This window comes from Zalophus californianus, chromosome 1 (genome assembly GCF_009762305.2).
Source record: "Zalophus californianus isolate mZalCal1 chromosome 1, mZalCal1.pri.v2, whole genome shotgun sequence".
NCBI classification, from domain to species: domain Eukaryota; kingdom Metazoa; phylum Chordata; class Mammalia; order Carnivora; family Otariidae; genus Zalophus; species Zalophus californianus.
In genome coordinates this window covers 207615331-207635354 of record NC_045595.1, presented here as the reverse complement: position 1 = coordinate 207635354, position 20024 = coordinate 207615331, and the positions used below count along the sequence as shown (strand labels likewise).

The following is a 20024-nucleotide window of genomic DNA, read 5'->3' as shown; positions in this document are numbered from 1 at the left end:
AAGATGAGTAAAACATAGCATACCTGACCTCAAGGAACAAGAAATATTCTGTTGTAAACTAAGTATAAAGCACGTTTGCTGAGCAAACAAGTCTAGAATGTGGATCCTTATGTTTCTTTTCCTGCTTCCCTGCATTGTCTACAGAGATTGATATTTTACCAAATGGAAATGATGGGTGAGTCTGGTGGAGAGGGATTCATTTCCTGAATTGCAAGTAGACTAGACTGTGATTATTAAATCCCTAATGAATTGTTTTAGAATTACTGAGTTTGGGTTGCAGGAAGACATCCAAGAGAGATTGAAGCCCTGAGGGCAGAGAGGAAGGAGCTGAAACCGGAGACCTGAATATTGCGAAATACCATCTTGTAGCACCCTTCAAAAGCAATTGTAGCTACAGCATCATCACTGTCGTCCTATAAAATGCTTAAATTCTCAAGAGGGAGCCACCGGTGATACTGACTCATGAAATTGTTTTACAGAAAATTTCTAATGTAATCCTAAAAGTGATGCACTCTAAAACAGACATCAGAACTAAGGAATTTAAAAACAAAAAGCACTTCTTCACCGCACTGTCAGTTACCAAAATAACGAAAATTTACCTATCTGCTTATTGCAAAAGTCCTGGTTTAAACATCTACAAGGAATTTTATTTCAGTCAAAGCAGTGTGTTGCCTAGCACTGTATTGCTGCCCTGCCTGGAGGCAAGTCTCCGCCCAAACCAAGCTAACGTCTTGCGTCTGGTTCAATCGGCTCTGGCCGGGAATGAAAAGGAGACTCGGCAAGTCCGCCCCGGCTCCGAGGTTCTCCCATCCACCGGCCGCCGGGACCCAGGGCCTGCGGGCCGCGCATTCCCGCATTCTGCGCACCGACATGAATATTCAGTACCGCGTTCCAGGGCGCGCGCCGGGGAAGTACCCACAAGCCCCCGCGGCCCCGGGGCTGCGGGGACCCAGCGCCGTGGCTCGGAGCGGGGCGAGGTCACCCGGCGCTCCCCGAGACCTTGGCCCCCGGCCCGGCGGCAGAGGCGGAGGCGGGCCGGCCGGGCCGCCCGCCAATCGGCGCCTTGCGGGCCCGGAGCGCGAGGCCGCGGGAAGGGGGGTTAGCGCCGCAGAGCCGAGGACGCTGGTCCTCAGAGCCCCCGGGAGAGACTGGTGGAGGACTAGAGATGACGAGAGGAGGGAGAGTGGGGCGGGAACGCAGTCACAAGCTATGACGGCCTTAACGCCAACTCCATAGCGCAGCGCCTGTGCACCGCACAGCCTGACGGGAGCCTCACCTTCCCGGCACAAGCAGGGCCCGTGCTGCGGCCTCGGCACCGCCCACCACCGCGGGGCACGCTGGGAGAGAGCCGTTTTCTCCCACCCTCCAGTAAACGAGGGAGAGGAGGATATTTCCGGTGGTAAGACCGTCTTTACGGAAAGGGTGGGGCCGGCCTGGTTCCGCCCCTCACGCCCGGCAGGGGCGGGGCGAAGGGTGACAGCTTCTCGGCCTGCGCTAAGGCCCGCCCCTGCACCGGAAGAAGGAAGGCGGGAGAGTCGATCTGGAATGGGGAGCGAGAGCTCCTGAAACGACTGCAGGCGGCGAGGAGAAAGGGGGCGGGGCCCGGCTCGGAGGGGCGGGGCGACTCGCCTTCCCCTCGGGTCACGCGCGGCAGGAAGTCGCGTCCTCAGCCGAGTATCGAAATGGGGACCTCCCTGGACATTAAGATTAAGAGAGCGAACAAGGTTTATCACGCCGGGGTAAGTAGGGTGGGCGGGTCTGCAGGGTCCGTCGTCTGCAGGGCCCCGCGCAGTTCTGGGTGTCCCTGGGCCGGGCAGAGCGCTCTGCCAGGTGGGTCCCCGCCAGGTGTGCCCCGCGCGCGGCCCGCAGCCCTTCGGAGGACCCCGGTCCCCGCCACGTCCTCGGGCGTACGGGCCGAGGGGCCGGCGCCTGAGCTGCAGCTTTAACCGCTGGCCCTTTGAACATCCGCTCGGCCTTGGGTCCAGAGCTTGAGCTGTCCATTGAGGGCGGAGGAGCTTGGTGTCCACATGCCCCGTTCCCTCACTCCCGACGTGACTGCAGAGGTCTTAATGAATGAAAGGCAGAATTCGCCTTGAAAAAAAAAATACGCCTTGAAAAAAAAAATACGTCAGCTCTAACACCATGGAAAAGTTTTTCGTTTTTTTACTCTTTGAATGATGTACAGAGGGCATGGCATATTAAAATGCAAGTACAAAAAAATAAAAATCTTGATGACGGCATTAACAAGTTTTGTGCTACTCTCCAATCATTTAACCTCCTCTGGCCTCAGTTTCCTTATTTGCAAAACGCGGATGATGCAAGGTTCCTGTAGCTCAACCCTACTCTGCATCAGAATCAGTCACCCTGGGAATTTTAAAGTATGATTGCCCGAGTCCCACTCCCAAAGATACCATTGTAATGTGCAGCCAGCGCTGAAATCACAGCTAGCTCACACTGGAATAAAATTGAGAGTAGTGGTTGGTCCCATAAATGCAGCGCAGTCTCAAAAGGGATTGAATACCAGGCAGGCAAAGATCATGAACAGATGCTAAACCCTTTTGAGTGCAACACTTCTGGGGAAACCTGATGTTTACACAGACTCAAATGGTCACCTCCCAAATTATTAATTTTAGAGGGAAAAAGCTACCTTCCTAATGGAGGAATCAGATCATCCATCACCAGTCTAGCCACGCTCAACAGTGAGCATGACCTCACTGTCACCACTAATGATACTGCTGACAGTATGTTCTGGCATGATCATAGAGGGTCTGGCCTGATGTGCTGAAAAGGGAACAACTCTTTTATGTAGTATTCCTACCAAAAAGGTTCAACTTAGATCAATTCATAAGGAAACAATCAGGCATTTCCAAATTGAGGAACACTGAAATAATTGGCCTGCATTCTTAAAAAATGTGAATGTCATGAAAAAGGAATTTTTCTAGATTAAAAGAAACTAGAGGGATATGACAACCAAATACAGTGCATAATTTTTGAGAAATAAGTTTGGGTATGGGCTATATATTAAATAATAGCTTTGTATTGAATTTCCCTAGTGTGATATTTGTATTTTGGCTATGCTATGTAGGAGAATAGTCCACATACTGAAGTATTCAGGAGTAAAGTATGACAATAACTGAATTTTGAATAGTCCAACCAGATTGTGTGTGCATGCACGTGAGAAGAGAGAGAGCAAATAGGGCGAAGTGTTAATAATTGACAACTCTAATTGAAAGCTTTATGAATCTACTTTATATTCTTTTTTAATAACAGTTTTATTGAGATGTAATTCAGATACCATAGAATTTACCCATTTAAGGTATAGAATTCAGTGGTTTTAATATATTCACAGTTGCTCAAATAATTACCACCATCTAATTTTAGAACATTTTGATCCACCCAAAAAGAAACCTTGTACCAATTAGCAGATATTCCTCATCCTCCTTACCTTTCAGCCCCTGGCAATCAGAGATCTTGCTTTCTGTCTCCATGGATTTGCCTATCCTGGAAATTTCATATATATGGCCTTTTGTGACTGGCTTCTTTTGCTTAGCATAATGTTTTTCAGCATAATGTTCATACCTGTAGCATGTATCAGTTCCTAGTTCCTTTTTATGGCTGAGTAATATTCCATTGTATGGATAGGCCATCTTTTATTTACCCATTCATCTGTTGATGGACATTTATTTGGGTTGAAAAATGAACTTTTCAGCTTTTATGAATAATGCTACTCTGAACATTCTAGTACAAGTTTTTGTGTGAACATATGTTTTCATTTCTCTTGGATATATGCAGAGGAATGGAATTGCTGGATGATATGATACTTTTGTGTTTAACTTTTTTTTTTAAGAGAGCCAGCACATGCATGAGCTGGAGGGGTGGGGTGGGCAAAGGGAGAGAGAATCTTAAGCAGGCTCCATGCCCAGCACGGAGCCCAATGAGGGGCTCTGTCTCATGACCCTGAGATCATGACCTGAGCCAAAATCCAGAGTCAGACACTTAACTGACTGAGCCACCCAGGCGCCCCGCTATGTTTAACTTTTTGAAGACCCATCAAACTGTTTTCCAAAGCACCTGTGCTGTTGTACATTCCACCAGCACTGTGTGCAGGCTCCAGTTGCCTTTCTACTTTGTATTCTCTGTTTCTTCTTTGTTAAGAGATTAACTTTTCTGTAGCTTGGATATTCAGAATAAGAACTGGGGGAGGCAGTGATAGGAGACTATATACATTTTGCTTTAATAATTATTATTTCATCAGAAACTCAACATACTCCATTCATAGATGTTCTAGGTGAGATGTTTTCTGTGGTTTTAAATAATGGTACAAGTAATGAAAAGTACACTGAGAAAAGGTGCAAGAACTGAAGTGGTAAAGTTGACCCAGCCGGAGGGCCTCGTGGTTGGGAGAGAGCTGAAGGTGGTGTCAGCTTTGCTCAACCAGTGCTCGTCCCTTGGTACCATGAATGGGAACAGAATCTGCAGTGGCTGGCTTATGGCTGTGTTTCTTAATCTTGTGTTGGGGGACCTTATATGGCAATTATGAAAGAAAAATCAAGGTAATTTCTCCTGAACAGATGGTTGCTATATGTCATTTAGAAGCCAAAAAAAAAAAAAAAATGTTACTAGACTGAAGTCTAATCAGTCAACAAAAGTTATGTATTTGGACCTATGTGCCTATGGCTCAGGTATTAGACTCTGTCATCTGTGGTTCAGGATAGGTGGAATAGGTGGCCAGCGCTGCCCTGGCTGCTTCCTAAGCTCCAGGTGGCAGGACCCTTGCTGGCCAGTTGCTTGGTGGTCTCAGTGCCTGTGAACGGTGTGTGTTGCAAGCATAGTTTGTGCCATGATTGTGCAAGGGGTGCCTCTCTTTTCCCATTCTCCCCACTCTTACTGGCTACAGGTGGAACTAATGCAAGTTTTCGATGTTCTCTGTACATCTTAACAGCATTGGTAAAGTTTCCGTTACTAAGGATTAGACTTCTCAGCGGGCACCTGTAATTGTCATAGTTTGACGTGGCTGCCACCCACGTTAGCCTGATCTTTAGGTCATAAGTGAGTGTCGTTCACGCGAAGCACGTTTGCCTGTGTAGCCACATAAAGCAATCTTCTCGGGACGCCTGGGCAGTTCAGTTGGTTAAGTGTGTGACTCTTGATTTCGGCTCAGGTCATGATCTCAGGGTCCTGGGATGGAGTCCCGCATCGGGCTCTCTGCTCAGCGGGGAGCCTGCTTCTCCCTCTTCCTGCCACTCCCCCTGCTTGTGCTCTCTCTTTCTGAAAAATAGGTAAATAAAATCGTAAAAAAAAAAAAGGAGTCTTCTCTTGCACTCAGAGGTGCTTGGGAAGCACTGGCGTAGAGTTGCGTTAGCCAGGCTGCGTCACTCCGTTTTACTAATGAGGAAACTGAGGCCTAAGCGGGTTGTGGAATTTGCCCAAGGCTTCCCAACTCAGACAGCCTGGATTCTAGCTCAGGCCAGACAGCTTTGTGCTTCCAACAATCTGTGATACCGCCTCCTTAAGAGTGGCCATTTTTGTGCAAATGGAAGAATTTATAATGTAGAAATAGTTGTTATCAATTTCCTAGGAGTGCTTTAAATAGCACTGTAATATTTCCATTTAAAAAGCTATGACTTTGGGATGCCTCGTTGGCTCAGTCGGTTAAGCATCTGCCTTTGGCTCAGGTCATGATCCCGGGGTCCTGGGATTGAGTCCCTCATCCGGGCTCCCTGCTCAGCGGGGAGTCTACTGCTCCCCCTGCTTGCGTGCTCTCTCTCTCTCAAATAAATAAATAAAAAAATATGTATTTATTTGTCAGAGAGAGAATGAGAGACAGAGCACGAGAGAAGAGGGTCAGAGGGAGAAGCAGACTCCCTGCTGAGCAGGGAGCCCGATGTGGGACTCGATCCCAGGACTCCAGGATCATGACCTGAGCCGAAGGCAGTCGCTTAACCAACTGAGCCACCCAGGCGCCCCAAATAAATAAATATTTTTAAAAAATTAAAAAATAAAAAACTATGACTTCTACTCAGAAAATGTACTGATTCTGTTACTATGCTTTTCAGTGTTTTAGTTGTCATGAAAGCATTTGAAAATGGCTTTCATTCTGTGGATACCAGAGAACCTAAGTTATACTTGGGTTTAAAATTGGTGTTTGGGTTTTTTCCTAGGAAAAAAATGCTTATTGACGAAATGATGGACTTGTAAAAAAATCACTGTTGAATCATTTAAAAAATATATAAATGTAATACATGCCGTGTGAATGACTTAACATTTTACAAAAGGCTGGAAAGTGAAGAGTAAGTTTTTCCTCCTCTTTCCCCGTTTTCTGTCCCTGGAGGTGTCCGCTGACACTTCGTGTACTATTCCAGGTATTTCCTGTGATGAATGGTGTACGTGTGCATACACACACACACACACACACACACACAAGCATGCGCGCACGCACAGCTTGTTCTTTCTGCTTAACGGTGTATCTTTATCTTGGACATCTGTCAATCTCATTCTTTTGTAGGTTTTTATTAAATCCAACCAAATTTACTCAGCCAGTTTCTGATGATCTTATGAAGCTTGCAGGTCGTAAAGAGAGACAGGTAAATACATAAACAAAAGGTGATCAAGTGCTCAAATAGGAGCATCTGTGGGATCTGATGAGCACAAAGCAGGGCATCGACATTTTGTGGGGGGAAGATAGGGTCCTCTGGAGCCTCACTGAGGTTGTGATGCTTGCACCTAGTTTTGAAATGTAAGCGCCAGGCTGGGGTCTCCCTCCCACCAGAGACCAGAGACGCACCTGTTCATTCCCAGCAGGAGGAGCAGACCCGGCGGCAGAGTGAACAGTCCGGGCCCAGTAAAAGCTTTTGTTTCCTTTGTTTCCCAGGCTTTTCCAGGCACTTCTAGAATCTCATTTGGCAGCAGTTTTTTAAAGGGATTTCACTTTATCATCTTTCCAGATATTTATTCTCTTTTCCTTGAATTTATTCGGCTCTTTTCCTGTACTTCTGTTTTACCTTCCTAAGTTGGCTGTTCAACTTCTTAAATTGTAGCCTCCTCTTTTTTTTTTTTTTTAAGATTTTATTTATTTATTTATTTGACAGAGAGAGACAGCGAGAGAGGGAACACAAGCAGGGGGAGTAGGAGAGGGAGAAACGGGCTTCCCGGCGAGCAGGGAGCCCAATGTGGAGCTCAATTCCAGGACCTTGGGATCATGACCTGAGCCGAAAGCAGATACTTAACGACTGAGCCACCCAGGCGCCCCTGTAGCCTTTTAAAAATGCAGACATTTCCCTCTAAGGACTGCTTTAGCTGCATCCCGCCGGTCTTTTGTTTCTAGTGGGTTGGCTGGAGTTTCTGTAAAGCAGACACCCCTGTAACCCCACCCAGCTCCTGCCAGAGAGGGACAAGGCCAGGAGCGCCAGGGAGATGGGAAGAAGTAGAACTGCTCTGCCCATGAGCTGTCTGAAGTCGCTGCTCCAAAGGACCCTGCTGAGGCCGCCTGGTGCAGCAACCTCACGCTCTGTGGACATGGGAAGACCCCAAAATAATGCTCTACTTCCCTGTCTCATGAGATGTGACTTGTGGCAATTTTATAATTGTACTAAAATGTCTTCCAATTTCCATTATGGCTTTTTGTTTGACACCTGAATTGTTTAGAAGTGTGTGTTTTCATTTCCGTTATAAAAACAACTCTCGGGCGCCTGGGTGGCTCAGGTTAAGCCACTGACTCTTGATTTCAGCTCAGGTCATGATCTCAGGGTCGTGGGATCGAACTCCACATCAGGCTCCCTGCTCAGCGGGGAGCCTGCTTCTCCCTCTCCCTTTGCCCCTCCTGCAGCTTGTCACTCACTCTCTTGTGTGCACACTCTCTCTCTCTCAAATAAATAAATCTTAAAAACAACTCTCATAGACTTACAATAATGCTTACATTTAAATTTAAATTTTAGAAAATTCCTTATGAGAAGAGTACCTTGAACGGGAATGTGAGGTCACAGTGGAGCAGAGAAATGTCGGGTCCAGTGGTCAGGAGAAGACTTAATATCACGGAAAGTTTTCAGTAATTTGGTGGTAACCTGTAATACGTTAGCAACACATTTTATATATTCTTCTGTCATTGCACTGATTAAACTTGTAATTAATATGTTCTTTGAGTCTGCCTAACTAAAATACTGTTTTGTTTATATTTATATACCTAGGCCTATCAGTACCTGCCCACTCAGTAGGCACTCAAAAACTTTATTAAATGATAGTTGAAGCCTTAAAACATTTAAACAAAATTCATAAAGCTAATAGTTTTATAAATGCATTGATCAGAAAGGGAAAGCTAGGTCTTATAGGTATAGTATAGATTTTCCTTTGTAATTACAAATAATATTTTAGGCATAAATTCCAGACAGGTGTTGGTAAGATTCTTATTTTGACATAGCCCCAGAGCTACACACGAACCCCCCATTACTTGTATTTGCTCTAGGACAATCATTTTTAAGAGAATGATTCAGATAAATATGGGAATGGGGACTTCCAAATTCCTGTCAGTGTGATTCTCTTCAAATTCAGATATAGAAAATAATAGAAAACTGTCCAAAATTTGTTTCCTGGCGTCTTCACAATTTACACAGTTCAGAGTAAATAGACCTTCCTCAGAGCCTGAAGCATCCTTGCCATCCCACTCTGAGAGTCCTTCTCATTGAGTCCAGAAACTTGACTTGTGTTTCCAAAACCCCATGTATGGTACAAGATCATCAAAAAAAAAATTCCCTAATTCCATATTTCTAGTGCATGTTCTAATATCCCATGAGAGCACTTAACTAATATTGTTTTATAATAACATACTAGTATGGCCCTTTCCAACTCACTCCAGACTGCTTTAGCCCCCACTAACACTGAAGAATCCCCCCCTTCATTTTATGGTTCAGAAGACTGAGGATCAGAGAACTCACTGACATGCCAAGGGCACTGAGAAGAATAAATCTTTGAAATCACACTTCTGTATGCCTTCTCCAGGTCTTAATTTTTGTCATCTGGAGGATGGAGCTGATACCTAATGAAAGGTTTTGTTGTGAGATTAAATGAGATAATGTTTTAAGACATTTGATTGTAGTTAGCAGGGGCTCAGATGGTGAGTGTTGGTATCGGTGTGCTTTTCGGTAATGTCTATTCACTCAGAATTGCTGTGTCTGCCATGATGTGGATCCGGAAGTTAGTACACTGTCCAAGTAAGTGCCTATCAGATGCTTCTCAGATCGTCGGATGTCTGTCCACGGTGGACTTGGAGGAAGGAGGGCCAGTGCCCTGGGAACCCCGATAGGGAGCACCAGCGGGTTTGGTCACTGGGAGCCGAGTGTGGTTTGGGTGTGCCTGTATGCTTCTTGCATGGTGCAGGAGAGGTGTTCCTGATCAAAAAAGTTTGACTCAACTGCATCATAAAGTATGTTATGTTTTCAGTGGACCAGAGGAGCTTATTGGTTGAAAGAACCCTGCAGTAAATCTTTTTGTAATATAAATATGATTCATTTGTTTTTACAGATTCAGAATGTTTTACATTCTAAAATCCTGGCACATGTACTCATGAAAGTGACACTGTTAAATATCGTGTTTGTGAAAACCATAAATAAGAGCTTTGCTATCCAGTGTAACCAGGTTATGGTGATAAGGAATCTGTGCACAGTGGGCTGGTTACGGTTCCCACAAGAACCTCTAGATTTCCATTTTGGCTTATTTAGCTTGCATGTAATTTCCTGTTGAAAAATTAAATAGGAGGGCCGCCTGGGTGGCTCAGTTGGTTAAGCATCTGCCTTCAGCTCAGGTCACGATCCCAGGGTCCTGGAATTGAGCCCCACGTGGGGCTCCCTACTCAGTGGAGAGTCTGTTTATCCCTCTCCCACTGCCCCTCCCCCCACTTGTGTTCCCCCCTCTCTCTCTTAAGTAAATAAAATCTTTTAAAAAATTAAAGAGGAAAAATCCTATATGTAACAGTTCATTATTATGAAGAAAAATTGCAAAACCAGAGTGGTATGGAAAAAAAGCGTAACTATTGTGCTTTGTACTGTTGGATTCTTGATACATGAATGGTCAGTCCGGTGAATGCTGTTGCAAAGTGCTTAGGGTACAAAAATGAGCCAGGAGGGATCCCAAGATAATTTGGGGGAGCTATGAACCTTTTAGGAATCGCTGTCATCTTAACTTTGAGTGGGCCTCTTCTCTCTTGAATAATTGAACGCTCCTGAAAAGGCCTGTCTCCGAAATCATAACCTCACCCTGATGCAATGCAAGAGAGTCATTTTCAGAATTATCCAAGCCTGTTTGAAAACTGGGTGCTGTAAAATGAATCATGTAGTTCTCCGTTTGGTGTTTGTGACAGCACGTTTTGTACCGGCCTGAGCATTAGTAAAGCTTGTCTGACCGCTGTGGGCATGTGGGTTGCTAGACTCTGCAGCAGAGGGACCCTTGACTCCCAGCAGGCTGCTCTGACTCCAGCAGGGTGGTTGGGTTTCCTCTGCCTTCCTCTTGATGCTAGTCCCGTGTGGACCTCCCGACCTTGCAACATCCTGGCTCTGCCGGTGGAGCCAGCCACACCCTCAGCCTGCATCTTTGCATCTTTGCCCTGGCCTGCTTCCAGCGGGTGATTGTCCCCCAGCGCTGACCTCCTAGCAGTGCTGGTCACAGTCTGGGGAGCCAGTGGCACGGGCAGGTTTCGGGGAGATGGCGCCTCTCTTCTCCTCTTGTTCCCCCTCTTGACTCCTCCTCTACTACTGCCCCAACCTGAGTTGGCAGAGCCCCGCTGGTCTGTCCTACGGACTTGCAGTCGTGCTAACCCTCCTCCAGATGGTCCCTGCTCTGCCTCCCTTAGCTCGCCCGCTCCTGGTTCTCCTCCTGTGAATGGGGCGTCACTCACTGCCTCAGCTTTGGGCCACGCTGACCTGACTGCTTGGCCGTCCCTTCGCCCTGTCCTTGGCCCCTCCTGCCTCCATTGCTCTTCCTGCACTTGTGCTCACCCTGCTTGTTCTCCGCCCTCTAAGCACAGGCCTGTTCTGGAAAAGTTGTGATTTGAAGTCAGTTTTCCATTTGCTTTCCACTTTCGTGTCGGCTACACTTTGGGAGTTTTTAACCCCCTAACTCTGAATATCTCTTGTTCTCACTCAATGTTCTTTTTCATCAAGTAGTCGTGATATATAAATGGAATTCTTTCAGTAAACAGGTCTATGACCTCACCTCCACCCCTGCTTTGTTTTCTTGGCTTCAACTTTTGTTCAGAAAACAGTCATTTGTTGGGCGCCTGGGTGGCTCAGATGGTTAAGCGTCTGCCTTCGGCTCAGGTCATGATCCCAGGGTCCAGGGATCGACTTGGGAGCCTGCTTCTCCCTCTGCCTCTCTCTCTCTCTTTCTCTCTGTCTTTCATGAATAAATAAATAAAATCTTTAAAAAAAAGAAAAAAGAAAACAGTCACTTGTGAGCCATTGGGCAGGTGGGCTGACCTGTTTCCCCTCCCCGTGAGCAGATGAAGACGTGGAAGTTCCAGAAGAGCATTCTTAACAAATCAGCAACCGAGAGTATCATGCCAACAAGAAAAGCACAGTGTTCTGAAGCTCAGAAATAAACCATCTGGATGGAGAGGTTAAGGAGCCATCAGTTAGCATAGTGGCTTGCTTCAGAGCCACCAGGATTCCCACATGTGGTTGGAGATCCAGGGTGTTGGGCTCTCTGGTGTGTTGGGCACTGCTGCTCTCTGACTGTGGGGTTCTGGGTCCTTTCAGATGCTTTCCGTACAAACACAAACAGGTAAAGGGCCAACTTTTGTAAAAATACTTTCGTGAAGTGAAGAATGCCTATCAATTTCAGTTATTGTCTTCTACCTGAACACAAGACTTTCTGGACACATTTATATGGTGAGCAACTCTTTTTTTTTTTAAATTTTTTATTGTTATGTTAATCACCATACATTACATCATTAGTTTTGGATGTAGTGTTCCATGATTCATTGTTTGTGCATAACACCCAGTGCTCCACGCAGAACATGCCCTCTTTAATACCCATCACCAGGCTAACCCATCCCCCCACCCCCCTCCCCTCTAGAACCCTCAGTTTGTTTTTCAGAATCCATTGTCTCTCATGGTTCGTCTCCCCCTCCAATTCCCCCCCTTCATTCTTCCCCTCCTGCTATCTTCTTCTTTTTTTTTTTCTTAACATATATTGCATTATTTGTTTCAGAGGTACAGATCTGTGATTCAGCAGTCTTGCACAATTCACAGCGCTCGCCATAGCACATACCCTCCCCAATGTCTATCACCCAGCCACCCCATCCCTCCCACCCCCCACCACTCCAGCAACCCTCAGTTTGTTTCCTGAGATTAAGAATTCCTCATATCAGTGAGGTCATATGATACATGTCTTTCTCTGTTTGACTTACTTCACTCAGCATAACACCCTCCAGTTCCATCCATGTCGTTGCAAATGGCAAGATCTCATTCCTTTTGATGGCTGCATAATATTCCATTGTGTATATATACCACATCTTCTTTATCCATTCATCTGTCGATGGACATCTTGGCTCTTTCCACAGTTTGGCTATTGTGGTCATTGCTGCTATAAACATCGGGGTGCACGTACCCCTTCGGATCCCTACATTTGTATCTTTGGGGTAAATACCCAGTAGTGCAATTGCTGGATTGTATGGTAGCTCTATTTTCAACTGTTTGAGGAACCTCCATACCGTTTTCCAGAGTGGTTGCACCAGCTTGCATTCCCACCAACAGTGTAGGAGGGTTCCCCTTTCTCCGCATCCCCGCCAACATCTGTCGTTTCCTGACTTGTTAATTTTAGCCATTCTGACTGGTGTGAGCTGGTATCTCATTGAGGTTTTGATTTGGATTTCCCTGATGCCGAGCGATGTGGAGCATTTTTTCATGTGTCTTTTGGCCATTTGGATGTCTTTGGAAAAATGTCTGTTCATGTCTTCTGCCCATTTCTTGATTGGATTATTTATTCTTTGGGTGTTGAGTTTGATAAGTTCTTTATAGATTTTGGATACTAGCCCTTTATCAGATATGTCATTTGCAAAATTTTCTCCCATTCTGTTGGTTGTCTTTTGGTTTTGTAGACTGTTTCTTTTGCTGTGCAAAAGCTTTTTATCTTGATGAAATCCCAATAGTTCATTTTTGCCCTTGCTTCTCTTGTCTTTGGCGATGTTTCTAGGAAGAAGTTGCTGCGACTGAGGTCAAAGAGGTTGCTGCCTGTGTTCTCCTTTAGGATTTTGATGGACTCCTGTCTCACGTTTAGGTCTTTCAACCATTTGGAGTCTATTTTTGGGTGTGGTGTAAGGAAGTGGTCCAGTTTCATTCTTTTGCATGTGGCTGTCCAATTTTCCCAACATATATGGTGAGCAACTCTTAAAAAGACTGTCCGGGTCTTTTGTTATCTGTATTGAAGAGAAAGTCTACTTTCTCACTGACAGGTAGAAGAACATTCAGGCTCAGAGCAATGTACCTTTCTCTAGGTGATGGAAAATGTATATTACCTTTCATCTCGAAAACTAAAGTGAGTTTATAAACAGCTCAAGAAGATGAACAACATTGTTTAGGATGAAGATTTAAAAAAAAAATACTAAAGCAATGAAACTTTTTATTAAATGAAATATTATATAGAATTCTAATATATTAGGGTGCCTGGGTGGCTCAGTCGTTAAGCGTCTGCCTTCGGCTCAGGTCATGATCCCAGGGTCCTGGGATCAAGTCCCACATCGGGCTCCCTGCTCAGTAGGAAGCCTGCTTCTCCCTCTCCCACTCCACCTGCTTGTGTTCCTGTTCTTGCTGTCTCTCTCTGTCAAATAAATAAATAAAATCTTTAAAAAAAATTTAGAATTCTAATATATCAATTTCTATATGTGTTAAAATAGTCTGTCTTATAACCATATAAAATCAGAGCTTTTCCATTTGAAGCGATTCCCACCCTGCCTTCCCCGACTCATCCTCAAATCCCAAAGTGTCTGCACGGGCCTGGGGCCCAGTGGCTCACAGTTTGAAAAGTATTGGTTGTACGATGTAGTGACCGGCCAGAGCCAACAAGGTTGAAGTTCTTCATACCATCCCATTTTATTTTGTCTTATGCCAAAACTTAAAAAGTTCTCTTAACTTTCAGATACAATGCAGTGCAGGCAACCAAGCTGACAACACTTTGCTTTTATTCACTGGAGAATTTAAATCAGAAAAGATAGCCCCCTACTCCACACAGATTACCCACTCCACACAGAACCCACATTGTTCGTTCATCTTCTACCAGTTTCCTCCTTGACAACCTGCTCACCTGGGGTTCTTGGGCCGGGAGTCCCAGCAGAAGCTGGTGGGGTCTGACCACCCTCACTTTTGGTCTCCTTGTCCTGGGAAGGGCAATGTGAGATTGTCGGTAGCCCTTGATTCTTGCTAGGAACCTGTACCTGATCATGCTTTTCTGATCCCAGATGCTGATGCTCAGAAAGAGTGTGCCTCTGAGAAACCGAGGGCTTACACCAGCTGTCCTCCTGGCTATTGGGCAGGATCTCCTGGTGTGTGACATTGGCACGTGTGCTTCCTAATGATGGCTGGGTTCCATTCATCCTCACCACCCTGTCCTCTGTGCTAACATTCTTCTCTATGCTTATGGTTTTCTGTCACACACCTGGCATGATGGCAGCCAAAAATTGGTCTGCCCTTTGTTTTATCAGAAAAGATCATTTAAGGGCGCCTGGGTGGCTCAGTTAAGTGTCTGCCTTCAGCTCAGGTCATGATCCCAGGGTCCTGGGATTGAGTCCCTCATCGGGCTCCCTGCTCAGCGGGGAGTCTGCTTTTCCTTCTCCCTCTGCCCCTCCCCCCGCTCATGCTCTCTCTCTCTCTCAAATAAATAAAATCTTAAAAGAAAAGAAAAGAAAAGAAAAGGTCTTTTAAGACCATTACTCTAAAACCCAAATCACCATCTTTGGGAAAGGAACAGGAGTCCCATCAAAGAAAAGGGATAAAAGGGCAGAAATTCCTCTCTTCAGTAATAATCAGGAAAAAAAACCCACCTTTTTTTAATTTAAAAAAGCTCTAGTAGTGTTCATTTGATCATACTTTTCAGATTCGTTCTGTAAATTTAAAAAATGTGCATGTTTTCACTTGTTAAGAAAATTCAAGTAATCAGAAGGAGTATCAGATAGAAAGTAACATTCCCCGTCCCCCTCCTTCACTGCTCCATAAACACACTCGAGAATTGGCACTTGACATTCCCAGCCTCCCACAGCGTGGTCCTGGGGTCGCCATGGTCAGGGTGTCTGCCATGCCATGGGCATGGCGCCCGGGCGCCACTGGGCCACGGGGAGCAGAGGCTGCTGCCGCCATCCTGTCGGGCCGTGCACTCTCTCGTCCCCCTCCTGCCTGTCAGCAGCCCTGTGGGCTGTGCTCCACCCACCTCTGGCCCTCTCCTCCTGGGTCCAGGCTCTGCCTTGGACTTGATCTACTGTTCTCTTTCATACGTTAGTTCACTCTGCCCGGGGTGCACTTTGGTGGCTGTAGGAGCTGTTCATTATGTAAGTGGGTCGGCTATAACTCCCTGTATTCCACGGCCATTACTTTGGCATATAATTAGGGCAGCTCCCAGCCTCCTGTAATCGGAGCTCACCGAAACTCCTGGTTTATAGTCCCCAGTCTTTACGTTCACTTATGCCAGTAGTTCAAACAAATGTCAGTGCTCCAAACTTTCCATGAGTTTTATGGTTATTGAAATCTAAAATCCAGTAATCTCCGTTAACTCACAGTTTTGCTAATATGTAGTATCCAACCGCTGAAAGCACACAGCTAATGGAACAGGATTCTAATGGAACACTCCTGCACGAAAGACTCCATATTTACTTTTAAAAGTTTTACTTTTTGTGACTAGGACTGGCAATCTTATTTTGCCCCTTTGAAACTTTTACTCAGGGGCTCAGATTTCTTTTCCAGACTCTCAAGAAAGTTTCAGAACTGGAAATTTCAGAGACATCCACATTGGACAATTGCCGCAAGTTTTGTCAGCCCGTTTTACTTAGTATTTACACCTGTACTAATACGGTAGCATACCTAGGAAAACCTGCTGTCTCCCAGCAGAGTAGAACAGCATCAGAATGCAGTAGTGAAATGTGAGCCCCTAGGGGCGCCTGAGGGGCTCAGGCGGTTAAGCATCCAACTCTTGGTTTCAGCTCAGGTCATGATCTCAGGGTTGTGAGATTGAGCCCCCTGTTGGGCTCCATGCTCAGCGCAGAGCCTGCTTGGGCTTCTCTCTCTCTCTATCTGCCCCTGCACCCCTCGCACTCTCTCTCTCCTCCACCCAAAAAAATAAAAACAATAAATGAATGAATGAATGAATAAATCGAAAGTAAGCCCCTGAGAGCAAGGGCTTTGTCTCTTTTGTCCCCTGCCCTGTCCCTAGTACCTGGAACAGTATTGATATTTCTGCTGTTTTGGCGGTATGTGTACGTAAGCCAAACAAAATTAGTATCTCAGTATTTTGTTGCAGTTCTGTTGCTAGTGACCTGATTGATTTTCATAGATTTTTACTTAAATATTAACCACTTTCAGACTGTGACCCTGTTGTCAAGAAAGTAGAATGACTGTATTTCCTTCTATACTTGATTATCTCTGTGGCTTTCTTAACTGAGACCATCACATACAATACATTACTCTCCAGTGTAGAGTTCTTTTGAGACCATAACCACCACCACAATCCAGATGTGGAACAGTTCGGGCCCTCCCCGAAATCCCCTGTGTCCTCTATAGTCCCCTTTTCTTCCCTCACCGCCCCCCCAACCACTGGCAAGTTCCAATCCACTTTCAGTCCCTCTGGTTGCCCATTTCCAGAATATCTTGTAAGTGGCGTAAGTGTGATTACATGATAGGTATCCTTTTGAATCTGGCCTTACGCATAGCATAATGCCTTTGAGACTCATTCAAATTGTTGTGCGTATCAGTGGTTTGTTCCGTTCTGTTGCTGAGTTGTCTCCCCTGGGTATGGATGTACTGCTGTGTTCAGCCATGCGCTTGTTGGAGGACATTCGGGTGATTTGGAATAAAGCTACTAGAAACATTTGGGTACAGATTTTTGTGTGGACATAATCTTTCATTTCACTTGAGTAAAATTTAGGAATAGAATTGTTGAGTAGCATTATGGGTTTTAATGACAGATTGGAGATGATGCAGTCTCTTCAAAATTCTTTCTAGAACTTCGGTAAACACCACATAATATTGGTCATTACTGACTATGTGGAGAAATATTTGGTAATCATTTGTTCTCTTTTTCAAACAAGACGGAAAACAGTGGTGATACAGAATTGTGGATGTGGGAGTACCTAACAAGTTGAAATCTCTCTAATGTTTCTGATTTCTGTTTTCCAACCAAAATAGGTCTCTGAGTGCTACTAAGAAAGACTAGTGTTTCAACAATTGTCTTAGCAATTAATCGTTTGACTTGTGTTTGCCCACCCAGCTCACTGATTTACCCTGTGATTTTGTTGTGCATTTGATTCTCTGTGGGTAAATGAAGGGACAGCCCACTACTGGTGTACCAGATCTCCAGACCAGATGTAGTGGGAGAATCCCAGGTGATTCTGAGTACTGCCGCAGTGTTAGGAAGGCGGGATGAGTTTGGGTACTTGGAGGCCTCTTGAGAACAATGATGGCTCCTCTTGGTGCTGGGACCATCAGAAAGGAAAGATATTGGAGAGAGAAGGGCTGAGGCATTAGATAAGAGGCTTTTGCTTCTCTGGCAGTTGTGTTCAAGTTCAAAGCAAGAGATAATCTCCAGAAATGTGACTTTCTAGCACACAGTCTTTAGATCTTTTCCCAAGGCGAGCAGTATGCCCTTGGGTTATCAGAATTTAAAGAGCTTAGATCTTTGGACATTTAGGTCCAGAGGCCACCCATTCTGGGACTGATCTTACTTTAAAATTGATTTATTATTAATTATGTTAAAAGTTAATTCGCATGGTTTAAATTCATGAGTTTCAAGATGGACCCATCTTCCCCTCACCATCCATCAAGGTCCTCTCGATGGGGTAACCAAAAGCTATCAATTTCTTGTGATTCCTGCCAAAGATATTTTATGCATATATAAGTAAATATGTACAAATGGCAACAATGTTTTTTCACAGTGATGCAATATACAGCCTTAAAAAAAAAAAGAACATGTGTATACTAATGTGAATGATCATCAGGATATCGTTCAAGGGAAAAACCACCATTTTCCTATTGTTGGAATTTAGGTTATTACAGTCTTGTTATTACAAACAGCATTGCCCTGAATAACCATGTTCATAAGTCATTTCACCTGTACCAGTATATCTGAGGAAAATTCCTAAAATGGAATTGCTGGGCCCAGGTGTTTGTAAAATGTCTTTGGTATTGCCAGATGTTCTTTATGAGGTCATGGTATTTCAGACTCCCGCCAGAAACATCTGAGAGTACCCATTGCCGCCTCCCCTAACACAATATCCTCAAATATTGTGGTCTTGGTAATCTGTTAGGTATGATAGTTTTAATTGTTATTTCTCATATTATTATTGAGATTGGGCATATTTTCATATTTGCCTGTTACACCACGTTGCATTATTTCCCTAGTTTATCATTTATGTAAGTGATACCACTCCCAATCACTTTTAGGAAACAAACTTTATTTTGGGTTGTATTTGTAGTAGTATTTATTCAGAGTTTTGAGTCACTTAGCTATGCTAAAAGTCATCCCGAATGGTTTCTTCTAACATTTTGGTTGTTTGCATAAAAACGTTGAAGTCTTTGATGCATTGTGAACTATCCATGTATGAAGGTTTGCAGTATGGCTCCCACTTAATGTTTTTTTTCCAGTTCTCTGACCAGTTTTCTAGTATCATTTAGTGACTATTCCATCTTTTCCTGTGGACTTAAAATGCTACTTTTATCATCTGTTAAATTCCCCTACTATCTGGGTCTATTTCTGGTCTCCTCCATTTTGTCCTATTGACCTTTCAGCCTGTACGTGCCCTGTACCACACGTTGTAAATTATCGTGGTGATATAACATCTCATAGAGCTAGTCTCCTTTCTCTTCTCTTCAACATTCATTGACTATTGTATAAGAATTTTCAAATCAGCTTATCTGGTCTATATCACCATACCACATAGCACCAGAAAGAATTATTTTCCTTAGGATTCTGTTGTCTAAATTTATAGACTTAACTTGGGGCAAGTAGACACATCGAAGGTGTTAAAACTTTGTATTCATGGGCCCCTGGGTGGCTCTGTTGGTTAAGCGGCTGCCTTCAGCTCAGGTCATGATCTCAGGGTCCTGGGACCGAGCCCCACTGGGCTCCCTGTTCAGTGGGAAGCCTGCTTCTCCCCCGCCCCCACCGTGCTTTCTCTCCCTCTCTCTCTCTCTCTCTCTCTCTCTCAAATAAATAAATAAAATCCAAAACAAAAAACAAAAAAACTTTGTATTAAAAAACATGGTATGGCTTTCCATTTGTTTTATGCCTCTCAGCTGTGTTTTAAATTTTGTCTTATCAGTGTTTTTGGTCATTTCCTGTTAAATTAACTTATAATATTTTAACTTAGTTTCTTTTGAAAATAAAGACTTTTCTTCCAGGCTATTTTCTCATTGGTTGTTTTTTGTACATGATGCCTTATAAATTTCTGCACATTAATTTTGAACCCAACTGTCTTCTGAAATTCTTCTCTTCGTGTTGATAGTTTTCAGTGAATTGTGCGTTCTTTTAGGCATACAGTCATACTATCTGCAGATAATGACCATTTTACTTTCTCCCTTTCAATTTTCATACTATTTCTCTGGTTACATTAACTAGTACTTGCCGTCCATTAATAGTGGTGACAGTGTTCATCCGTATTTTATTCTTGATTTAAAGGCAGCATATCTCATTTCCCATCAAGTTTGGTGCTGGCTTTTGGGAAAGATCGATCTATTTTGTCGTGTTGAGGAAGTATCCTTCTTAGGTTACTAAGAATTTTACCAAGAACAGATATAACATTTTAGCAACTGACTTTTCAGCGTCTCTAGAGACAACTGTGA

The 20024-nt window shown here is 44.4% G+C and overlaps 1 protein-coding gene across 1 annotated transcript in view; it reads left to right on the top strand.

The window, feature by feature from the left end:
- The first annotated feature begins 946 nt into the window (after positions 1 to 946).
- The window catches only part of VPS26C (VPS26 endosomal protein sorting factor C), a 45433-nt gene continuing 26355 nt past the window's right edge, over positions 947 to 20024 (top strand). The window contains exon 1 of the mRNA XM_027587751.1: positions 947 to 1739. Within this exon, the coding sequence (XP_027443552.1) occupies positions 1683 to 1739 (57 nt within the window). The 5' untranslated portion in view covers positions 947 to 1682. The remainder of the gene's footprint in view (positions 1740 to 20024) is intronic.